The sequence below is a fragment of the Sinocyclocheilus rhinocerous genome, unplaced genomic scaffold (genome assembly GCF_001515625.1).
Source record: "Sinocyclocheilus rhinocerous isolate Xijiao unplaced genomic scaffold, SAMN03320098_v1.1 scaffold1595, whole genome shotgun sequence".
Classification (NCBI taxonomy): domain Eukaryota; kingdom Metazoa; phylum Chordata; class Actinopteri; order Cypriniformes; family Cyprinidae; genus Sinocyclocheilus; species Sinocyclocheilus rhinocerous.
The window spans coordinates 1,536,735-1,559,604 of NW_015655715.1; the positions used below are offsets into that span (position 1 = coordinate 1,536,735).

Sequence of the window (22,870 nt, forward strand, 5' to 3'; positions counted from 1 at the left end):
TCTGTCTGTCTGTCTATCTATCTATCTATGTCTATCTATCTATCTGTCTGTCTGTCTGTCTGTCTGTCTATCTATCTATCTATCTATCTATCGTTCTATCGTTCTATCTATCTAACGTTCTAACGTTCTTATGTTCTATCGTTCTGTCTATCGTTCTATTATTCTGTTATTCTATCCACCTATCGTTCAGTTGTTTTATCTATCTATCTATCCATCTATCTGTCTATCCGTCTGTCTGTCTGTCTGTCTATCAATCTGTCTGTCTATCAATCAGTCTATCTATTCATAATAGCCTAACACTTCCATTTTCTACTGGAAGTACTGTAGCTGAGATACCTGCACCTCTCTCAGCTGATCGTTCATGTTTACAGTGTAAATTTGTCCAATCAGTGTCCACCGCTGTGTTTGAACAGAGGATCAATGGTGAGGATCTTTTGTCTTAGAGATGATTAGCATAATGATGAGCTGGCTCTGACCTCACAACTCCCATCAATCAAAACTCCGCTATCTGTTCAAAGCTTTGTGCTGACCTTGAGTTTGGCTCTGAACTAAAACCTTTAAATGTCATTTGAATGTGTTTAAACAAAAGTGATAAGAATGGATGGCATATAAATGATGACTGTTTAATGGATATTTCAAACAGAGTGATTAATGATAAAGGTTTCTGTCAACAGGACATGCTTCTTTTAATTTAAAGGTCATCTCATGCTTGTTAAGGAAATTGTGTTGATTTCTGCGGCTGCTGGGGAAATTTTCCTCCACCAAAGCGCAACATTTCCTTTGAGTCACGGAGAGTTCAGAAACGCTACAGTTCTCTGTAATTCTAAAATTTGTGCTGGAACAGTGAAAATGTGTTGTATCATTGCTGATACATTTTAAACTTAATCTTCACTATTATGCACGCTTGTTACAGAGCTTTTGCTGTATTCTTCTGCATCCCTACGAGGCTCTTGAAATTTTACAGACCCCTAAAAAAGAAATGTTCCTTGCATTCATAAAAAGGTCATGTAATGCAAAAGGTCATTATTTCCTCAAGTCATTCCAAACCTGTGACTTACTTTCTTTCATGGAATACAAAAGGGAAAATATTTTAATAATTTTCTAGTCATTTTTATATGCAATTGAAATGAAAGAAAAACTGAAGCATTCACGCTTCACAAGAACATAAAAGCATAGTGATAGTTGTCCAAAAATCACTATATTCCCGGTCTTCTGAAGCTTTTTGATAGTTGTGTGTGATAAAGAGTCATAAATGTTACTAAAAATCTGCCCACTCATAAATCTGCCTGTTCATATTCGAGATCTTGAAAGAAGCAGCAAAATCTGATTTCTGAATGTATCATTCTTTTGATTCGAATCTTTTTAATGAGTGAATTGATCCAGTTCACAAAACCAGTCTGAATGATTTATTCAATCATTCATTAATCAAACTGATTCAGTTATCAAGTTCAATTAACTCTTGAAGAAAGTATAAATGATTAACGTAAAAATCACTTGTCTTCAGAAGACTTTGAATATAGGACATACAGTATATAGACTGCTTAGGAGTATGGACCATTTTTATGATGCATTTATGGGTCCTTTTTGGTTTTTTGAAGCCTTTTGTACCTTTTTTGTGGATCACTTGAGAGTGATTACATAATTTTGTAGGTGAACTGTTCCTTTAAAAACATCTGTAAACTACCAGGAGCATTAACTGTCGAGGGGAATTAACAAGTTTATAGTAGAGTGTTTATTGGCGGGTTTGAGTTCCAGACTTTTGAATTATGGTTATATTGAATCATAAAGGTTATTATGAAAGAACACACAAATTAAAAATAGATGTAATACATACAGTATATCAGCACAAACTGGTTCTGAAGCCCGACAGTTTAGTCACGATGAAAGACAAGCCTGTGGTTTGTAAACTTCAGCAAAGTTTACAGAGAATTTCAGAAAAGTTGTGATCATGCTCTGAAGAGCACAGTGGCAGCGGTCTTGTAGCGTATCTGCTTGTTTCTATTTATACGTAGACAACCACAATTCATGGGTTGCCTGAGACTGAGTGTATCAAGCTGACAATTTCATATGCACCGCATCAAGGATATAAATAAAGTCTCTCCTCTTAGGGGCGAGATGAGGAGGAACTTTAGAATTCCAATTTGCATGGAAACATGTATATCATATTTTATTTCCATTCGTTTTCGGCACACTAGAATACGACACTCACGTGGATTCAAAGATAACGGCCAACAGAACATCCATCACTGGTTCCATTACCAAATGCTTGTCTAAATCACAAAAGCTGGGAACAGCAGTCACGTTTTTGTCTTTAGATTTTTTGTGTGAATTGTTTGTCTAAAAATGGCAATTCAGTAATTAACTCACCCACAGCTCTTATTGAGGTTAGTAATATTTTACTTAAATATGTTTAACATTTAAAGCCTCATGCTCAAAAATACAGTAAAAACGGTAATATTGCAAACTTTTATTACCATTTAAAATAACCATTTTAATAATATTAATATTTGTTATATATATATATATATATATATATATATATATATTTTTTAATTTATTCTTTTGATGGCAAAGCTGAATTTTCAGCATCATTACTCCAGTCTTCAGTGTCACATGATCCTTCAGAAATCTTTCTAATATGCTGATTTGCTTCTCTGAAAACATTTATTATTATTATTATTATTATTATTATTATTATTAATGTTGTGCAGTTGTGTAATATTTTTTGTGGAAACCATGATACATTTTTTCAGGATTCTTTAATGAATGGAAAGTTAAAAGGAACAGCACTTACATGAAACAGAAATCTTTGGAAACATTATAAATATTTTACCATCACTTTTGATCTATTTATTGCATTCTTGCTGTATAGAAAGTATTAATTACTTTAAAAAAAAAAAAAATCTTTGATCTGTGAAGTGGTCCATACAGTTCCTGTTCTATTTTCCAAGTCTTTTCATGCCGATTGCTTTAACAAACAAACTGATATTTTGTTATTTGCTCTCAATCTCAATGTATGCATATTCAAACCAGATACTAAATTCATGCTTTTGTGTTCCACTAAAGAAAGAAAACCATACAGGTTTGAAACAACGTGAGGGTGTGTGAAATATTTTGGCTGTAATATTGCTTTAAACTAATGTCGATCAACGTCTGCTGTTATAAGTCTTACCTTCAGATTTTCCCCCCAGTCTGGCCCTTTAATTCTGCTGTGAATGTGCTGTAATTCCTGTGTGTGAGAGTATTCGGTGGCAGCAGAACAGAGGCAAAGTATTAAACAATAATGTGCAGTCTTTTGCCTGAGGGGCCGGTGGTGAGACTGTGCCATGAGCCAGAATTTGTGATCTAATTTAGGGGCAGTGAGGCGTTGAGTCTCCTCTCTGCGGACTTTTGGCTCCCTATACCACTCTATTTGCTCTTTTTTTTAGACTGACCAGCCCCTCAAAACTTTTCAAGAGCAGTTGACCCAGGGCAGCAGAGCTCTTCTAATGGAATGGACTCTCGGAATAGTGCAGATTTATGGTGTTAAAGTGGATCCTGACCAGTGATTTAAATTAAAAAAAAAAAAATCAGTAATGTGAACTTGAACAAAAATCTATCTATCTATCTATCTATCTATTGAATAAAACATACATATATTGAATAACAGGCTTAAATTATCAACTTACATTTTTTTATTCGTTTTTTTTTTGCTCGACTCTACTCATACCTGTCAACCCTGCCGTTTTTCCGGGGATTCTCCCGTATTTTACCATTATATCCCGCTATCATCCCGTTTAAATATTTTCCCGTACTTTTAATCTTTCTATTTAAAAAGAAAAATCCCACTGGGCGTATTTTATGTTTGCTACATTCGCTTCCGGTAAAACTCCCGTAATTTGTAAGGACCAAACCTCATTATAATCACGACAACAAATTCCAAGGTTGTCCAGTTGCCAGATCTTGTATGAAACGCATCTTTCTCACACGATCGACGCATACAAATTGCAACCCATTTGTCCCCTTAACTTGGCAACCTACAGCCCAGTGATGCTATTGATATGTGCGCAGTTAGTACCGTGGAAAGGAAACAATGATCACTGGTAGAAATGGGAGGAGAAGACTCAGGTGGTGCTCCAGTGAAAAAATATAGCTTACACTTCAAAAGGCTATTTAATTGATTAAATATGAGCACTGCATGTTTCAAAGTCAGGTGCCCCTCTGCTTTGTTTACTGAGGTTACCGGGGAAACGGCTATTCCTGGCGAAAAGCGCCACCTGCTGGCAGAGAATGAATTTGCATTTTTCAATAAGCCCTTCTGCTCTTTAGACCAAAGCCAAAAACCACCCTTATTTTTACGCAGAAAACACGCAGTTGTAAATGTGATGGATCAACAAGAAGATAATGAATTATAAAACTCTAAATATATAGCCTACACTAATATATATTTATGTTACTAAATTAACTGGATTTGGCACATCAGAGCAAAAATACCAAAATATTTCTCAGCCTGCAGAGGCGATGGAGAGAAGCGCATGAAAAGAGCTCGGGGATGGTGTGCAGGGCTGAGATTCCAGAGACGGGGCTGAAAGATTGAAATGTCAGATATGAGTCAGAACCGCCAACCACAAAGAGATCCAGGCACTCGCACACGAATGAGAACAGAAGACAGAAAGACTATACTTGGAAAGACCCAAATTTCCCAGCCCACACACAGCCCGTTATGAGTTAAATCCTGTTTTATTGATGGGGAAAAAGGCTCAAAGCCATTTTGTGCACAAGGTTCATCTTTTTTCTGGCTAAAACTAGGGATTTTTTTTCTGATAGCCCAAAAATATGGCATAATGATCTGTTTAAGGCAGTGCTGACCTTTAAAACTTCACCTCTACGGTAAACGTGACCTCCAGCACACAAGCAGCTCCTTGAACTGATTCTTCTGGAAAGGTGAGAAGAAGAAGGGGGTCTTTAAATGTCAATAGCTTTGCTCTTGATCAGCTATATCTCACCTTGGCTTTGTTTTGTTTTGTTTTTTGTGGGATTGTGGATCACGTTGCTTTTTTAGGATTTCTGAGTGTTCTGTGAGTCTTTTAATCAAACATACAAACCTCATGGTGCAGATGAACTGCTAGACTCTCAGTGCAGTCTCTTGAAGTCAACTTACCAGTTCAGTTGTGCTGAAAAAGACAAATGGTGACATCTAGTTGTGACTTGGTGGTATAACAGCTTCAACATACTCTAATTCTTTACTCTGTGCATTATTTCAAAGCTGAAATCTGCTTGTTGGTAACTGAAATCTGTTGTTCCACAGATCATAAGACAGAAGTACAGCCGGTTCTCATGGGTGGCAGAGCTGATCCAGATCTTCATCACCATCAGTATAATCGTGAGCTTCCTCATGATGGGCACAGCACACCAGTGAGTTTCTTATTTTAGTATGCTCTAAGTCAGAGATGCCCAAACTCGGTCCTGGAGGGCCGATGTCCTGCAGAGTTTAGCTCCAACCTGCCTCAACACACCTGCCTGGAGGTTTCTAGTATGCCTAGTAAGAGCTTGATTAGCTGGTTCAGGTGTGTCTAATTGGGTTTGGATCTAAATTCTGCAGGACACCGGCCCTCCAGGACCGAGTTTGGGCACCCCTGCTCTAAGTGCTTCATCATACATGTATAGAGGAAAAAAGAAAAATCTGAACATTTAAAGGTCCACTCTGTTGGTCATGCCTATGTAAATTAAACATAGGTGATGCCTATGTAAATTAATTACATTGTAAAATATTATATATATATATATATATATATATACACACAACTACTACGCATTTGTTCCAAGGCATATATGTTTTGAAAAATTTGTATGTACACTATTTATTTATTTAATCATTTAAAAATTATATATGTATATGGATATATATATATATTTACAAATGGTATATTTATACAATTATAATTTATATTTGTTCATAAATATGTAATATAAATATAAATATTTGAAAAATGTGTACACTCGTACTGTGTAAATTCATTTTTAATTATTATATTATTATTTTTAATAATTAGTTTTATACATATTTTTTATTTTATGTTCAACAATTATATTGAAATATCTCCTCTTAAGATGTTTACAAATATAAAAAATTTATAAAACTAAATAATCTGTAAAACAGTTGATCGGTTGCCGTGCAGTAGCAAACCCAGATTTACACGAGTATTCCCGCTGGTCTGCTTACTGACTCCCAGTCGTCAGGCCTCCACTGGAGGTTATGTGTGTGTCCAGTCCTGACTCTGACTGCTCTTGGCTCTGTTACACTGCCTGCTGCATCTATCAGAGAGGCTGAAGCCTGTTTCTGGGCCCAGTCCAGCAAAGCTCTCAGCAGAGGGTATCATTGTGAATTATGTCCAACCCATGGCTCACCACGGTATGAATTCAAATAGCCTCTGTAACACATTACAGTGAGTTGCATGTGACATATTCCATCTGTTAATGTTGAGTGAGTGTGATCTCACATCTGGTGGTGACATCTAGTGTGCTATTTGCTAGTGTGAAACAGTATTGTGAAGGAAGAGATTGTTTGAAGTAATTGTGATGCTGCAGAGCACGTTAATTGAAAAGACTAATTGTCCTTAACTTGAATAATCAGATTAAGGTCAGAGAGAGAAACGTAGCCATGGGCTAATTATCACCTGGAATATTGTCTTCAGATATAAAACACCCTTTTGTCATTAATTGTAATAATCCAGTGGGATTTTTGTATGCAGAAGGAGTCTGACAACAGCTAGTGCTCCACACAGAGATCTGATCTCACCATCATCCAGTCTGTCTGGAAATATATGAAGAAACAGAAAAACACAGAGACAGACTAAATCCAGAAGAGCTGTGGCAATGTCTCCAAGGTCCTTGAAGAAACCTTCCTGCAAAGCTACAATACTGTGGAAAGTTGTAGGCACTTGTGTAAAAATGCTGTAAATTGAGGATAAATAGATTTGATTTATTAACTTCAATTAACTAAATCAAATCAACATTTGGTGCGACCACACGTTGCATTTAAAACAGTCCTTGGTACACTTGCGTATAGTTTTTCAGATTGGTATGTAAGTTCCTTCAAGTGTCTTGGAGACATTGCTCCAAGTTTACAGCACTTCTGGATTTAGTCTGTCTCAGTTTGTTCTGTTTCTTCATATAATTCATGACGGACTGGATGATGGAAATCAGAGATCAGATCTCTGTGTGGAGCACTGGCTGTTGTCAGACATACAAAAATCTTACTGGTTTATTACAATTAATGGCAAAAGAAATGCTTGGAAATGTAAACTGATATTTCCTACAAGGCCTAAGACTTTTGCACAATAGTGTATATACATTTTTTGTATTTGTTGTATTGTTTTTTTTTTTGACCCAAAAAACCCCAGTAATATTGTTTCAGTTAGACTGAAATATTATTTCAAGGTACAATGATTGTTTTCTATTTTGTTTCAAATGTCATTCAAATGTCATTTATTCCTGTGATGACGAAGCAGAAACTAAAGCTTGTGCTGCTTAATATTTTTGTGGAAATGGTGATACATTTTCTTCAGGATTCTTAGATGAATATAAAGTTATTTGAAATAGTTAAAAATGTTACTTTGTTACAAACAATTCTGTCATTTTGACAAAAAGTGTATGTAAGTGCAATAGTGCACGTGTGTAGTACTTAAAGAACTAAAATAACTCAAACTGAATAAACTAAAATGAATTTAAAACCTAGAAAAACTAGGCAAATAAAAAAGGAAAAGGAAAATGAAAACTTAAATGGAAAATTAAAGTGAAAATACAAATATTAAAACAAAAAATGTAATTAAAAGATTAACAGACACTATAATAGTATATCAATGATGCTAAAATAACACTGATTTCAATTACCAAAGTGTGTGTGTGTGTGTGTGTGTGTGTGTGTGCGAGTGCGAGTGCCTAACTTGAAGTACTAAAATAAGTAAAGCTAAAATTAATTTTAAACAATATTTTGGGGACAAATTTGTTTAAAAATGTTTTTTTTTTTTTTTTAAGTTTTCTGTGAGGGTAGGGTGTGGGTTAGGATTAGCTTATAAGATCTATAACTTTTAAAAACAACAGAAGTCTATGCAATGTCCCCATTTAGCTAAACAAACGTGTGTGTGTTCTATTTTTTATTTTATCTGTGGCCTAATGTCATCCTCTGGAGGGAAACCTAGCTTATGAAATATTTCATGATTGTCTCCTTACATGACATACCTGCAGTGCTAATTTGATGATCTAACGTGGCCTTTGGTTTCAGTCGATGGCCTCGGTGGCACACACTGGACAGAGAATGTGGAATGGATGGTGAGAATCAGCTCAAGGCTATTGCCTCATAGCTCACAGTGGAGGACATCAGCCCAGAGCTTACAGCATTGCAGACGGTAAACTCTGGATTCAGCCCTGGCAGATCATTTCACAGACCATTTCTTACAGCCCGTCACCGCTCACACAGCCAGCATATTCCTTTACTCTGCTAATAAAAAAGGCTTTTGGTGCATTAAAAACAATGGCTTTGATAAATCGCAATAACTCCCAGACTCAACAACCTCTCCGCTTTCCCCTCTTCCAGGTTCTTCAGCAGTTTCATGTCCTTTTTGGCTTTCGGCCTCATTTTTGTCGTTTCAGCTTGTGATCCGAAAATCAGTACTCAGCTGATGTTTGGAGTTGATGCTAATAATGTGTGATGAATGTGTATTAGGTTCACATATTTCATCTTTTATAGAACTACATCTCATTAGAGGAAGGATGTGCACAGAATAAATGTAACAAAGATGTAGCAAGCAGCCACTAGTGATTACAGAGGAAGCAGAGTGCATTGATTCCCCAAGTTCAGCCAGTGCTGGAAGGTTTTGCATTGATAAAAGACAGTGATCTTCAGCAGGTGGTCTGTCAATTATTATTGTGTGAAAAGCGAAAATATGCATTTAACAAAAATATATTAAAATATAGATCAGACTTAAAATGCAACACTTCAGTTATCAGTGTATTTTAGTATTATTTATATACTATTACAATATGTATGTATGTATTAATATTTTGAATTAGCCTTTATTTGTATATTTGAATTTTTTAAAAAATTAATGTTTAAATATTTCTATTTACCTTTAGTTTTTTCCCCCCGTTATTTTAATATTTAAGCTTACACTTATTTCAGTTACTTGCCTAGTCAAAGTTTCACATTTTTTCTGTGTGTGTGTGTACTACTCACTACTGTGTGTGTGTGTGCACTTGGATGGGTTAAATGCAGAGCACAAATTCCAACATGGGACACCATACTTGACTACACATCACTTTCATTTTCATTAGGGTTATTATTATAGTTAACTTAAACTAAAAACAAAAAAACTAAACAAAACAAAACCTAGTTGCTAAGACAATATTTCTTATTTTCCTTCATATTTTAACTTGAAGTACTAAAATAAGTAAAGCTAAAATTAATTGTAATAGTATATAGACAAACCATAGAAACTAAAAAAATTTTTTTTTAAAAATGACAAACACAGAAATGACTAAAACTAAAATAAAGTGAAATAAATAAAAAATAAACTATTAAAAAAATTATTTTACTTCAGCTTCAGCAAAGACAACATTTCTAATTTTCCTTTATTTTAACTTGAAGTACTAAAATAACTAAAACTAAATAAACTAAAATGTATTTATAACATACTACTACATAGATAAACTATATAGACAAATGTAAATAATAATAATAAAAATGATTATAAACTATTCTAAAATAAAGCAAAAACTTTTTTTTTAAGTAATTCAAAATATTTACAAAAACTATATTAGTATATCAATGATACCAAGACTGAATTCAATAACCAAAAACGATTTTTAATAGTTTTAGTAATACATTCTAGTTAACAATAACAACACTAATAAATAAGACCCCTGAAAAAGTAACGTTTTCCATCCTATTTTCTGTTGCATAGGGATTTCTTGTGATGCTTGACAAAGTGGTCTTCTCCTTAAACACGGAGGTGGGCTTGCTCATCTTCCTCATGATGAGAACCTCCAGATCTGAGCGCTTCAAGTGAGCTATTATTGCTATCCAGTATATAACACTTTTCACAAAAATACTAAACAGCACGGTTGTTTTTAACATTGATAAAAATCTTGATTGTTTCTTGAATGATTTGTGAAGAATCATGTGACATTGAAACTGCCATCATGTGAAATTTTGTTCATCTATATGCCCATGCATTCTCCTGTTTCAAGGCATCTGACGGTACCTCTGGCGGAGAGCAAGAGACTCTTCAAGCTCCACTGGCTGCTGCCCATCTACTTCCTGTTCGCCGTGGCTTATGACGTCTTCCAGAGCATCCTAGAGATCACTGAGAACATGTCGCTCGTCCTCTACACCAATTCTTCTCTTGGATGAGAGAGCTGAGAGATATCAGATGGGGCAACCTATGCTGCTGAGATCCCTCAGGAACGGACCGTTATTACCTCACACTGTGCCAGTGACCCAAACCGAACACACACAGCACAGATAATGTGTCCACTACTCCGGAGGATACACACACTGATCACAGAACCAGCCTGAGGCGGTCCTTCACCCGCAATACTGCCCCAGTATAAAGCATGTGACACAAAAGATTTATAGATGTTCTTTGGGCAAAAAGGCCCCTCGTTCACGCTTATTTTTATATCCCCCCACTTCATTTTCATCCAGTAAATTGCATGTGCTCTCAGTGAGCTAGGAAAACATATTTTGATTTCCTCAACAATGCCCAGTGATTAAATATGCAGTCGTGCCATCAAACCATAGCAACGTTTCTAGAAAAGCTGCAACAAAGTTATTTAAGGTAATCATGGGCTATTATTGCTGTCCAGGATATAATTTGTGATTTAATGAGCAGGCTGGAGTGCTTTGACAAGGAATAAACCACAAGACAACAGAATAAAATATAGTGATTTGATTCAAGAGGTGTGAGATGCTTATGTGTGTATAGATCACGATAGTGATAGTTATAGATAGTTTATAGATAGTATAGATAGTTTATTTATTCACTTTTCTGCTCTGTTTTTAAAACTGCATTGATATAATGTAATAAAAGATTAAAGGTGCTTTCTTGGCAAGATTACTTCCATTAAACTATAGCTTATTATTGAAAAAGTTCAACCAAAATAGGAATTCTGTATGCTGCTCAAAAGCTTTTTTTTTTTGAAAGAAATAATTTTATTCAGCAAGGATGCATTAAATTGATGATTTAAAAGTGACAGTAAAGACATTTAAAATGTTTTATTTAAGATTAAGATTTTATTTAAAATAAATGCTGTTATTTTGAACTTTCTATTCATCAAAGAATCCTGAAAAAAATGTATGCTTTTCACATAAATATTAAGCAGCAACTCTTTTCAACATTGATAATAATAAAATATATGTATATATAAATATATTTGTGTGTGTGTATATATATATATATAAATATTTTTTTTTGCAGCCTTGATGAACATGGGACTTCTTTCAAAAACATTTTAAAAAGTCTTACCAAACTCAAGCTTAGAAGAAAAGTTTGTTTTGGGGGGTTGGGTGGAGGTGAAATATCCTTTAGTCTAAGTATTCTGATTCAATTAGAAGTAACTGTACCTGTTTAGTAACTTTGAAGGTTAATTTGCACCATCACTTCCTATCAAATAGTTAAATTAGGAGAATAAAAACACAGCCGTAATATCAAAATATACTTTATTTTGGACTCCAGATCTGATTCAAATGACAACAGATCAATGCAATGCAGGGGGAATTTTTGCAACCAAAAACATTTGACTGGGGAAACAAAGATCAGGTGTGGGGACATCTGAGAACTCAGAGTGAGCAAAACTGAGGTCTAAGCTGTACACCCTCAAACCGACCTCCAGTAGTTTGTTGGGGTTTTCTTTTCTTTTTCTCTCTCTCTTTTTTGCTTATTTCTTTAGTCTTTTTTTATAGCTACAAAGAAATATGAATTACAAAAGTTTTAAAAGAATACAAAAAGTCCAGGAGCCACCGATGCAGTAAGAATAATTAGAAATGACGCTGAAGAACTGAAGGTTGCTGTGGGCAGGCAGACGCTGGGGCGATTACAGAGAAGAGCAAAGGGGAGACTCAAACACCCTTCTGTTGTCGTAGGCTGTAATAAATAGTGTTCAGATGGGTTTTACACACCTCAAAATACAACACCCTTGTTTAAAAATATCTTTGTGAGGGACTAAAACAGAGATTCAGAGCCTCTATCACGGAACAGAGAACTTTGTATTCTTGGGGTCTGACTTTTTTTCCCCCTTGATGGTCGAGGCATTGAAAAGCTTCACTGTCTAAACACTGAGAAAAACCAAAGCACATTATTATAGACTCTCCTCATGCAGCCGATTACTGTAAATGAACATCAGCATCTCATTACATGACAGTGCAGAGAATCCCAAAAATGACATTTTATTTTCAAAAGCATCAAAATGATGTCTTTCAGATATTTGTTCAATGTTCTGTGCAACAGACTTGCTTTAGGCTTTGGGTTCTCCAACAAAAACATGCCGCAATTTTATTTTTAACGTACTGTGTAATAGATTTTTTAACGGCTGGAACTGAAAGACAAAATGAATTGCATAAATAATCCAATTATTAAAACTAAGTACAAAAGTATGAAAAATAAGCTGATGGGTTTCACTCAAAATATTGCAAACCTAAAGCAAGTCTTTCTGTTTTCAATCTACATGTATGTCAAACGGTCCTCAGTAGCTCAAACGCCACATCTCGAACTGAGGAACAGAATTGTATGTGTTGATTTTAAGGGGAACATCTACCAACTAAATACAGTAGTATGAGCAAACAAATGCATTTCCTGTAGATGTGCGTGCCTTTTTTTTTTTTTTGTGGTTAATGTACCTCTCATTTAGGGGAGAAACAGGGTACAAGGGGGGAAGGGGAGATTACAGTTACACCATAGCATAAAAACTAAAACCGAAGAACAAGAAAAAGATTGCATTTTTTTTTCTCATGTCCCCACACTGTTGAAATCACAAAACATCCAGTACCAAAAAGACTAAAAATCTGTACTTGTGTCAAATGGAGGAAAACATGAGTCCTGGAATCATGCAGCTGTGACGTCAAATCAAATGTGCAAAAGAAAGAGGGAGGGGGAGGGTCAAAGAAAACGATATGTCTGCACACTGAAACGGAAACTACCAACAAAGATTAAAATCCTTTCGTTCGTTTATTTTGATGAGATTTTGAAGAACAAATAGTAAAATATCTTCCAAATTTGGTACATATACCAATCCTCTTGTCTGTCTTCTTCCTCTGTTATATTGTTTTTTTTTCCCCCACCTTACAAAAGTCATTTGAATGTCTCTGGTTGGAATCACATCCTCTCCGCTCAGCCTGTGGCGTCAGGGTGCTTGTGTTTGTTTGTCTGTAGTGGCTGGCCATGGTTCACTAGGGACTGTAGCAGTTTGAGGGTCAGGGACAGTCATTTTGGCTATGTACACATTCATAGTCGGTCCATGGCTTCCAGCAAGCAGCGCTATTTCCGCAGATCTAATACACAAACCTACAATGAAAGCACAAAAATATTTAATATAGGCATCACCATATATCCATTACCTTTATTTGAGGTGCAGAGTACTAAACTTGTACTTACAGAGCCATCCGACGCACTTGCTCCTACTTTGTCCCCTGCTGCATTCCAGCAAACTTCAAAAATGCCCCCTGTCCCCCTGTAGCTATGGACTAAAGCACCAGTCTGTGGAAATGACAGTGACAAAAGAGTTCAGCTCGGGCTGCATTTTGGCATTCTCTGGATGGGATGAATCGGAGGACCTCCAGTCTTACCTGTGTGTTCCAGATGTGGACACATTTGTCAAAAGAGCCGCTGGCTAGATGGCGTCCGTCAGGGCTGAAGGCCACGCTGTACACGGGCTCCTGGTGTTTGGTTAGTGTGTGAATGCAGATGCCTCGATCTACATCCCAAAGCCGAACAGTGGAGTCAAAGGAAGCACTAGAGGTGTCAGAGGAAAAGATAACGATCAATTTGTGTTTAGGTTATAGTTTTATTAAACCGCACACATTTTTATTAGGGATGCAACACAAAAAAAAATACAAAATAAAAAAAATCTGGCCAATACCGATGAGCTATTATTTTAATACCTTCTTAAAATTATTATTTAAAACATTTTATGGCTGATAACTATGGTAGCTTGTATATGCCACGGGATAAAAAATAAAATAAAAAATGTAATTGCGACCAATCTTACAAAGATGCAAACTCACAATTACTTGTAACTGCAAGACATAAACTCACAATTCTATGAAAAAGTCAAATGACAAACAATTGAAAAAAAAAGTCAAAATAATTAAATAATTGTATTGTTACAATCACAATTTGTATTTATTTTGTTTTATTTTTTCATTGCAGAAACAAGCTTTCAAAGATAACTGATCAATGGTAATATAACATTTCTATACCATACAAAGTATAAAACAAAACTAAATAAATCATCTAAATAAAAATGGATATTATATGGCAGCAATATATCACTCATCTCCCCTTTTTTACATTTAACATGCATTAATAGCTTTCCTCCAACTTTCATTAATTTGAAACCTCAAGAGTAAGCCTTTCAAAATGAGTAGATTATATATAATGTAGCCAAAAGGAGTACAGACTGAGTATAGTTTGTTTTTGGTTATTTTGTGGTTCGATAGAATCCCCTTTTAAGTCTGTTTACATCGTGAACATCGGAATTACTGAGGTCACGTAGAGCTGGTTCACTGAACTGGATTTGGTTTCAATTTTAATGTGTACTATAAGTATACTATAAGTGAAATATTTGTGAAAACAGCCTTAATCCATCAGCAGCTGGTGAGAGTGTATTAAAGGATGGTGACTCTACCTGGCCAGCAGTAGATTGGCATTGGGGTTGTTGGTTCCTGGACCTGTGGGACTCCATTTGATAGTATAGATTTCCTTGCTATGAGCTTGCAAATCATGAACACAAGTGTCCTGTTTCATACTCCAGATCTAGGACATTGGAAGAAGCAATTATTTAGACCACCAGAACAGCATTTGCATTATCCAAACACCTGCTGAAATGTGCACCACAGACTTGGTACGAAAATATGACTGAATTGATAAATAGTGTAGCCAGCGTCGTAAGGGGTCGTACCTTAAGAGTCATATCATCAGAACACGACGCCAGCAGGTTACCAGTTGGATCCCATTTGATTGCGTTAACTTCATTCTGGATACAGAGAGAAAGAGTTTGATACTGATCTTTTTGGCAGGTTGGAGCTGTAGGAAACGGGAGGACGAGCAGACAGGTCTTACTGTGTGTCCTTGGAATGTCTTAATGGGTCGGTCCTGGCCTAGTTTGCACACGTGGATGCACATGTCTGTGCTACAGGAAGCAAACGTGTTGTTACTCTGCCAGTCCACGTCTAGAGCGGGTGCTGAAGTGAGAGGGAGAAAAGGCTACAGCATAAGAGCTTTTTCCCTCAAAATAATGGATAATATTATTCAGATATTGTGAACAATTAAGTATTAAGTGGAATTTATGTGAACCTGAATGAAACGGGAACTGCTGTTTGGCTTCCCCTGTGTGAGCATCCCAAATGATTGTTGTCTGAAGAAAAGAAGGAAATATTAAATCAACTGTTACAGGGTAAATTGTTACGTATAAGCTGACGTGGGTAATATATGTGCCACTAGCAACACATAAATAAAAGATTATTAACTAGATAATTACATTTTCTGAAGAATATGTGGGTGTGTACGCCTTCGCAATGTGTTGTAGATCAGCAATTTACTATTTTTTTTCTCCCACAGTTGAACCCCTAACCTAATTTTTTTTATTGAAGTACATAAAAACCACATGTGATTTAATATTTTAAAGTTAATATTTCAATCCTTTAACAACACATTCATGTTCATGGTTCTCTGATGTCGGTAATTGTCACTTGACATGTTGCCAGGTAAGCAAATAAAATATTTCATCAAATATTATCAAATACATATATGTATATCTTTTTTCAAATTAATTAATTTTACTTTTACATTTCTATGATTTCACTTTTCATAAACTCCCTGCAGTTCCCACCCCAGTTTGGAAAACTTCAGGCTTATTATTGTTAACTAAACCATAAAAAAAATGTGTTACTCGAAAATAAAATAAAAAACAAATGTTAACTTTAATAATAATAATAATAATAATAATAATAATAAAACATTTATTTCAGCTAGTTGCAAGGGCAAACTTTCATTTTCATTTAGTTTAACTTGAATACTAAAATGACTAAAACTAAACGAACTAAAATAAATAAAAATAATAGAGAAGGGGGAAAAAAACTAATAAATGACAAAAACAACAAAATTAATAAAACTTTAAAATGAAAGTGAAAACAATATATAATAATAAAATCTAATTCTAAATATTTAATAAAAATATAATAGTATATCAGTGATATACTGGGTGCTTTCTTACTACTTTCTAACTACACTCTCTTACTACACTGTAGCTTTTCTTACCTTATCAACACCAGCGCTTAGGATAAAGTTTCCTTTTTTGTTCCATTTTAATGCGAATATTGGACCTTTATGTTGACCCAAGGTACTGGCCAGATTACCTGTGAATGAACATTTGTCAGTCTGCTGAAAGGAATGACAGAGAAAAGCATGTTGGCAAAGAAGGCAAAAAAACCTGTTTGCTTACCATCTTTAGTCCATATTCTTGCAAAGCCGTCATATGAGCCTGTGGCTAATAGTGTGCCTTCACTCTGATAAACACAAGGAGGAAATGTTAGTCTTTTAAAATACACCCAGTTTTAGACCAGAGGGAGCATGTCGGAGCTAAACTCACGTTCCAGTCTAACGATGTGACGTCTTTGTTGCTGGGCACGTCTTGGCCACCTTCCCGTATGCAGTGCCTGAGGACGAGCTGTGTAGAGCTACTACTGCTGTTCTCACTCAGATTCCAGATGCGTGCCGTTGAGTCTCCAGAGCTGCGGAGAGTCACAGTATTAAATAACATGCATTCACTGACTTCCATTTTCTACAGATGCACCACATCCACCCCCCCAAAAATGATAGCAGTGCCTGAGGACGAGCTGTGTAGAGCTACTACTGCTGTTCTCACTCAGATTCCAGATGCGTGCCGTTGAGTCTCCAGAGCTGCGGAGAGTCACAGTATTAAATAACATGCATTCACTGACTTCCATTTTCTACAGATGCACCAAATCCCCCCCCCCAAATATTGATACTGGAACAATCTTCAGCTTCTATTCTTCATCTGTTTATAATATCTATTCCACACTAGTGCTGGGTATTGACACAAATTTCAAGATTCGATTCGATTTTGATTCACAAGCATGTGATTCGATTCAACTGTGATCTCGGTTCGATTCATTTAAATATATATCAAGGTATATATCAAAGGGGGAAAAAAATCTCTCAACTATGCTGTAAACTATTAAAATTTTTTTAAAAGTTAAAATTAACAACTGATTTGTATACAAACATTTAAACTGCACATAAGGCAGTTTTTATAATAACATAATAAACTTTCAATTATATAATTGTTTCTACTCCAATTTGTTGTTGAAATATAAACATTTAAAGGTGGCTGACAAAAACTTTTTATGATGGATTTATTCAAACTTACATTACATTTTAAAGAGCAGATATAAAGTTGATATTTTATTTAATATTAAAAGTAACAAGGCGCAAAGCTTATGGCGATTTTAAAAATATATTTATAACACTCTTCGGTATTTATAATAAAAATTAAAAACTACAAATTACAACGTGTTACTAGAATGCTAGAGTTGCTGGAGTGTCCTTTCTGTAGCTTGATAGTGATGCCTATGACTAACCCAGAGTACTGAATCTGAATCTGTCACATCTGATGCCAATCCATTTTAAAAGGTCAATATTAGTGCAGCATGTACTCAGCGTGGATGAACGACTGAATGGATTCAGTGACGAAAAGAGTCAGAAGACAAGCGGACTGTATAACTGACCCGGAGGCGAGCAGGTCACTGACGGGGTTCCAGGCGCAGATGAAGACCTCCGACTCGTGACCCCTCAGCACCATGGCTTTATTCTGAGGGATCTCCACATCCACGTCCACGTCCATCATGTCTGCATGGTTATCTGTAAAGATAGATGGTCGTGAGGACTTACACTGACTAACACACAGGTGTCACATGACATTCATCATTGAGAGAAAACATAACAGTTCTTTGATTCACAGCCGCAGTACATAACTGAAAGCTACAACATTCACACCATTATGTGACATTTTCAGGAAGTAATGGGGAAAAAATTGTTATGAACAATGATAAGCAGAGTAAAGTGACTCACTAGGTAAGGCGTGAGCACCGTTCTCCTCTCCGTTTGCGGTGTTTTCTCCGTTTTTGGTGTTACCCTGCATGTTGGTGCTGGTTGCCGAGGGCGCTGTGGCGGCCTGTTGCTGGGCGAGTTTGTCTCGGTACGCCTGCTGCCGGGTCTGTACGACATCTGGCATCACCGCGTCAATCAATGACAAAGACTCAATCGGTCGCCCATCGAACAGCGTGCCGTCCTGTGGACAGGAGTCAACATGTCAGTCGTGCACTCAATTTGACGTCAACAGGATTTTTGCATCATAACAAATAGCATTATCTGGCTCAATCTCATGAAAACATATCCAGGATGCATTTCCCCTCACAATCAAAAGAATAATACAAGAAATTATATTTTTGCATTATGAATATGAAGCCTATTTTTTAAACCACCAGGACTTTTGTCATTAATATCACAAAGCAAATACTAAATTAAGCATAAAACAATTACAATAATTCAAATGTAAAATATTTATTGTATATTAATATAATAATAGTAATAATAATACAATTTTAAATATTAAAATGACAAAGAACAACAAAATTACTAACTTTAAAATTAAAATCGAATATATAGAAATAAAAACTTATTCTAAATATTACTATAACATGTTACGGAATATAACTATAACAACTATACTAGTAGCTTTACTATTTCTATTTTTATATGTGGCACAAACATATAAAACTAAAAATTACCAAAACTAACTCAAATTAAAATGACAGTTATATATATATATATATAGTTACATTTAGTGTATATTACATATTATCAAATAAATATATATATAAAGAGAATATAGTTTTTATAGTAATATTTAGTTATATATATATATATATACATACATACATTTAATAATATGCACGATACAATAAACATCATTAAAATATATCATGTTTTGTGAGATTCACCTAATTAAGATTCATGTAAAAATTCATCTAATAGTAAGTATTAAATATGCAAATGCGACTGTTAATTTAAAAAAAAAATCCTTGATGCAGATAAATGTAGGCGCCTTGATTGATTTTGTAAATAACGCTGTGCTCTCACCTCATTGATGCTGACTTCAGCCTCCACGTACTGCAGGCCCTTCTGGATGATGGAGATCAGGGCAGCAGGGGGCACTAGGGCGCCGTTGATGTTAGACTGACTGATGTGGCTCTCAATGCCGAATGTGAAGGCCGAGTGGGAAAACCCTGCCAGAGGGAATGATAAACACTTAAGTGTGACGCTTGCTGGATCAACTTTCTCTCCAGCTCACGGCTATGAGAGTATCATGTGTGTGTGTGTGTTCATTTAAACAACATCCTGTGAACAGTCACAGTGTTTTACTGTAATCAACGCTGATAACAGATTATATCCCAAAACTCAAATGAAGGAAATATTACTGACAGATACGTTTACATATCTGCGATTAATCTCCAATAGAGAGTAAAAGTAATAGTCTAAATAGTAATTTCTTCAAGACATGTAGACAGTTTTGATTACACGTTGAGATATTTTGGTCATTTTTGGACCAAAAACCAGTCATTATTAACCATGATTGGTTACACAAAAGCTGTGTAACAGTCGTTTTGGATACAATTGTGGAGTGTTGATTTGGGCTGTTTCGATTAAGCAGCACCTACCCGACTCCTGCAGGTATCTATACACCAGGAAGTTGACCTCATCGCTGCTAATACTCATCTTCACATCTGCTTACACCATGAGGTCAGCACACAGGACACTAGCATGAGAAAGAAAGGACAAAAACAATATCAGAAAGCCAGCTCACAGAATGTACACTAAAAACGGCAACAGAATAGATATGGACATTGCCAGGCTCTCTGCCTTTCACTCAGAGGGTGTATAAAAAGCCTCTTTTACAGTGCAATAAGGGGGTAAAAGCTATCTTTGTCAGCAGGAACCTGAGTGTGTACTATGCTGCCAGAGGTTACCAAGGGCTTCACAGCCCCGCATGGCTGAATAACAAGTTGTAGTACCAAAAGTGGCCATTACATTGTGGGGGCGCTGTTGCACCAACACTACAGAGCAGTAAAGGCATCTCCCACTGAAAATGTTTACACGAGGCTACTACAAAACACTTCTGTTTACTTGAGTTTGACAGTTGGATTCATTGTGACTTTGGCTTTACAGAGCTGCCAAAATGTCAGTTTACACCTAAAGATTTTTTTTAGCACAGGAACTTTTACTTGCAATTAAACCTGACCTAGATTTGACACTCTCTAAAGTTAAATAGCGATTTAAAGCAGACAAATGACACATTCACATACATTTTAGGGTGGTTTATTCAAATAATATCTCACGCTTGCTCTATATTAAGCCACAATTTCAAGACGTCCGCTCAGCTTTGGACTTCCTCCAGAAAAGAGCATCAGCGAGCACAAACATATTTTCAGTTCCACATTGAAATGCTGCATAACCACAAGTGGGCTAATTTTGAAAAGTGACCCATTTCCTCATGACCCCATGAAATTAGGTAAAATGGTAAAAAATAATGGTAAAAGTCCACCATTCCAGATCACATCCTCATTATACAGAGAAGTGAAGTGGAAAGTGTTTCCCCGTCACTGGGCATATGTGGGATGTGGTTGGTTTGTGAGAGGGATGGCTTTCGTCTCCTCCTTGGGTTCTTGCTCGTGAACGGTTTTTGAGCGATGGGGTTTCATTCTATTTCTAGACGGTGCCGTCGTGTGATGTAACACCTACCTGCTCCCTTCTTAACAGACTACAGCTTGTTTTTGAGCAACATTTAGCTTGCTAATGAATGCTCAATTAGCTGGCTGGACTTCTCGAACATTAGAGTCGCCTGTCTTGCGTTCCCTTCATAAAATATGCAAAAGTATGCAAATAGGAACATAATCAAAAGGCAGTGTGTCAAGGCCAATCAGATAACAGAGATACTGCGGCGTCCAATCAAATCAGGTAGAAACGGTGCCACCGGATCGATGCGTTTTATCTCACAGCACAGCCGAATTAAATCCCTGCAACAGTGCAGAGTGCTCATCTATATTATCGAGCGGCTGAGTCAATACTGAGGAGGACCGCTACCTTCCAATAAATCACCCGTGCTCTTCAGGACCACCTAGCCTGTAAAACAGAACAGGGAACTCCAGGCATTTACAGTCGGCAACATTAGTTCAAGTAAAGAAACCACGGGTAGGGAAATTCCCTCGTAGACGTGACACAGAAAGAGCTTTTATTGAAACGGGTCACGGCAAACAGGGACCTCCGTGAGATATATCGCCATCTGCACCTCGTAAATCGCCCTCAGGAATGCAAATATCACGATTCGTTCTCTGCCTTGGATGACATTTTGGTGCGCTGGCGGATGCTTAGTGTGTAGCGTAATCTTCATTGTATAATCAAAGGCGGCAAGGGTTGCGTAACAGTGGAGTGCACGCAGTCGGGGTGAGGGAGTTTGTACTGTGTTATTCCAGGCTGAAAGGGAAGTCTGAGAGGAAATGCTATTTAACTGGTTTGGGTGAAAGGTGTAACGGCCGGCTATCAAGTTACGGACTGATAACAGGCCACTTTTTAGCAATAATTTCAAAGAAGGCCATGCAGAATGAATCAGAAATGGTGAAGAAGTTATTTTCCTGCTGATTTAAAGCAATTAAACGTTCAAATAAGAGTAACTTAAAAAAAAACTCTGTGAGTTCTACTTATGTGTTTATTCACATTTAACGATTCTGGTTATAAAAACTTTTATACTACTTAAAATAAAATTATCAAGTAGCATAACCAAGTAAATATTTTGTACGCATCTTTGTTATTATTTTCAAGAAAACTATTTTAAAAATTGTTTTCAAGATAATAATTATTATATATATATTTTTTTTTTTACAAATATCATGAATTATTAAATCATAAATTGATAAACCAGAAATCGCAAAAAATATTAGCTTCTTTATTAAATCTAAATATTGTTATTGTTGTTATTATTGTTATTATTATTATTATCAACAATATAAATAAAAAAAATCTATTTAATGACTGTACAAATGTCATGTGGTGTAACCAAGTAAAAAACATGTTGTACACATCTTAATTTAAAAAAAGTCATTTTAATTTTAAATATAATTAATAATAATAATAGTTAACATTGATAACAATATAAATAAAAAAAATCTATTTAATGACTGTACAAATGTCATGTGGTGTAACCAAGTAAAAAACATGTTGTACACATCTTAATTTAAAAAAAGTCATTTTAATTTTAAATATAATTAATAATAATAATAGTTAACATTGATAACAATATAAATAAAAAAAATCTATTTAATGACTGTACAAATGTCATGTGGTGTAACCAAGTAAAAAACATGTTGTACACATCTTAATTTAAAAAAAGTCATTTTAATTTTAAATATAATTAATAATAATAATAGTTAACATTGATAACAATATAAATAAAAAAGTGTAATGACTGTACAAATGTCATGTGGTGTAACAAAGAAAAAATTTATTTCTGGAAAAAAAAAAATATATATATATATATATAT

General features: G+C 35.6%; 1 protein-coding gene and 1 pseudogene across 3 annotated transcripts in view; one reads left to right on the forward strand and one right to left on the reverse strand.

The window, feature by feature from the left end:
- Positions 1–10,390, forward strand: part of LOC107718907 (uncharacterized) — a 43,983-nt pseudogene extending 33,593 nt beyond the window's left edge.
- Positions 10,391–11,681: 1,291 nt separating this feature from the next.
- LOC107718892 (F-box-like/WD repeat-containing protein TBL1XR1) overlaps positions 11,682–22,870 on the reverse strand; it is a 28,521-nt gene continuing 17,332 nt past the window's right edge. For 2 of the 3 annotated variants that reach the window (XM_016526147.1, XM_016526146.1), the window contains 15 exons: positions 19,994–20,091; positions 19,416–19,561; positions 18,345–18,564; positions 18,002–18,134; positions 17,079–17,153; positions 16,843–16,909; positions 16,696–16,759; positions 16,512–16,609; positions 15,549–15,609; positions 15,315–15,436; positions 15,154–15,228; positions 14,881–15,008; positions 13,820–13,985; positions 13,629–13,730; positions 11,682–13,538 (listed from right to left, as the gene is read on the reverse strand). In XM_016526147.1, coding sequence (XP_016381633.1) covers positions 13,512–13,538; positions 13,629–13,730; positions 13,820–13,985; positions 14,881–15,008; positions 15,154–15,228; positions 15,315–15,436; positions 15,549–15,609; positions 16,512–16,609; positions 16,696–16,759; positions 16,843–16,909; positions 17,079–17,153; positions 18,002–18,134; positions 18,345–18,564; positions 19,416–19,561; positions 19,994–20,051 — 1,542 coding nt within the window. In that variant the 5' untranslated portion in view covers positions 20,052–20,091 and the 3' untranslated portion in view covers positions 11,682–13,511. Of the gene's footprint in view, positions 13,539–13,628; positions 13,731–13,819; positions 13,986–14,880; positions 15,009–15,153; positions 15,229–15,314; positions 15,437–15,548; positions 15,610–16,511; positions 16,610–16,695; positions 16,760–16,842; positions 16,985–17,078; positions 17,154–18,001; positions 18,135–18,344; positions 18,565–19,415; positions 19,562–19,993; positions 20,092–22,870 lie in introns of all 3 variants that reach the window. The other variant, XM_016526148.1, reaches the window with a different exon arrangement.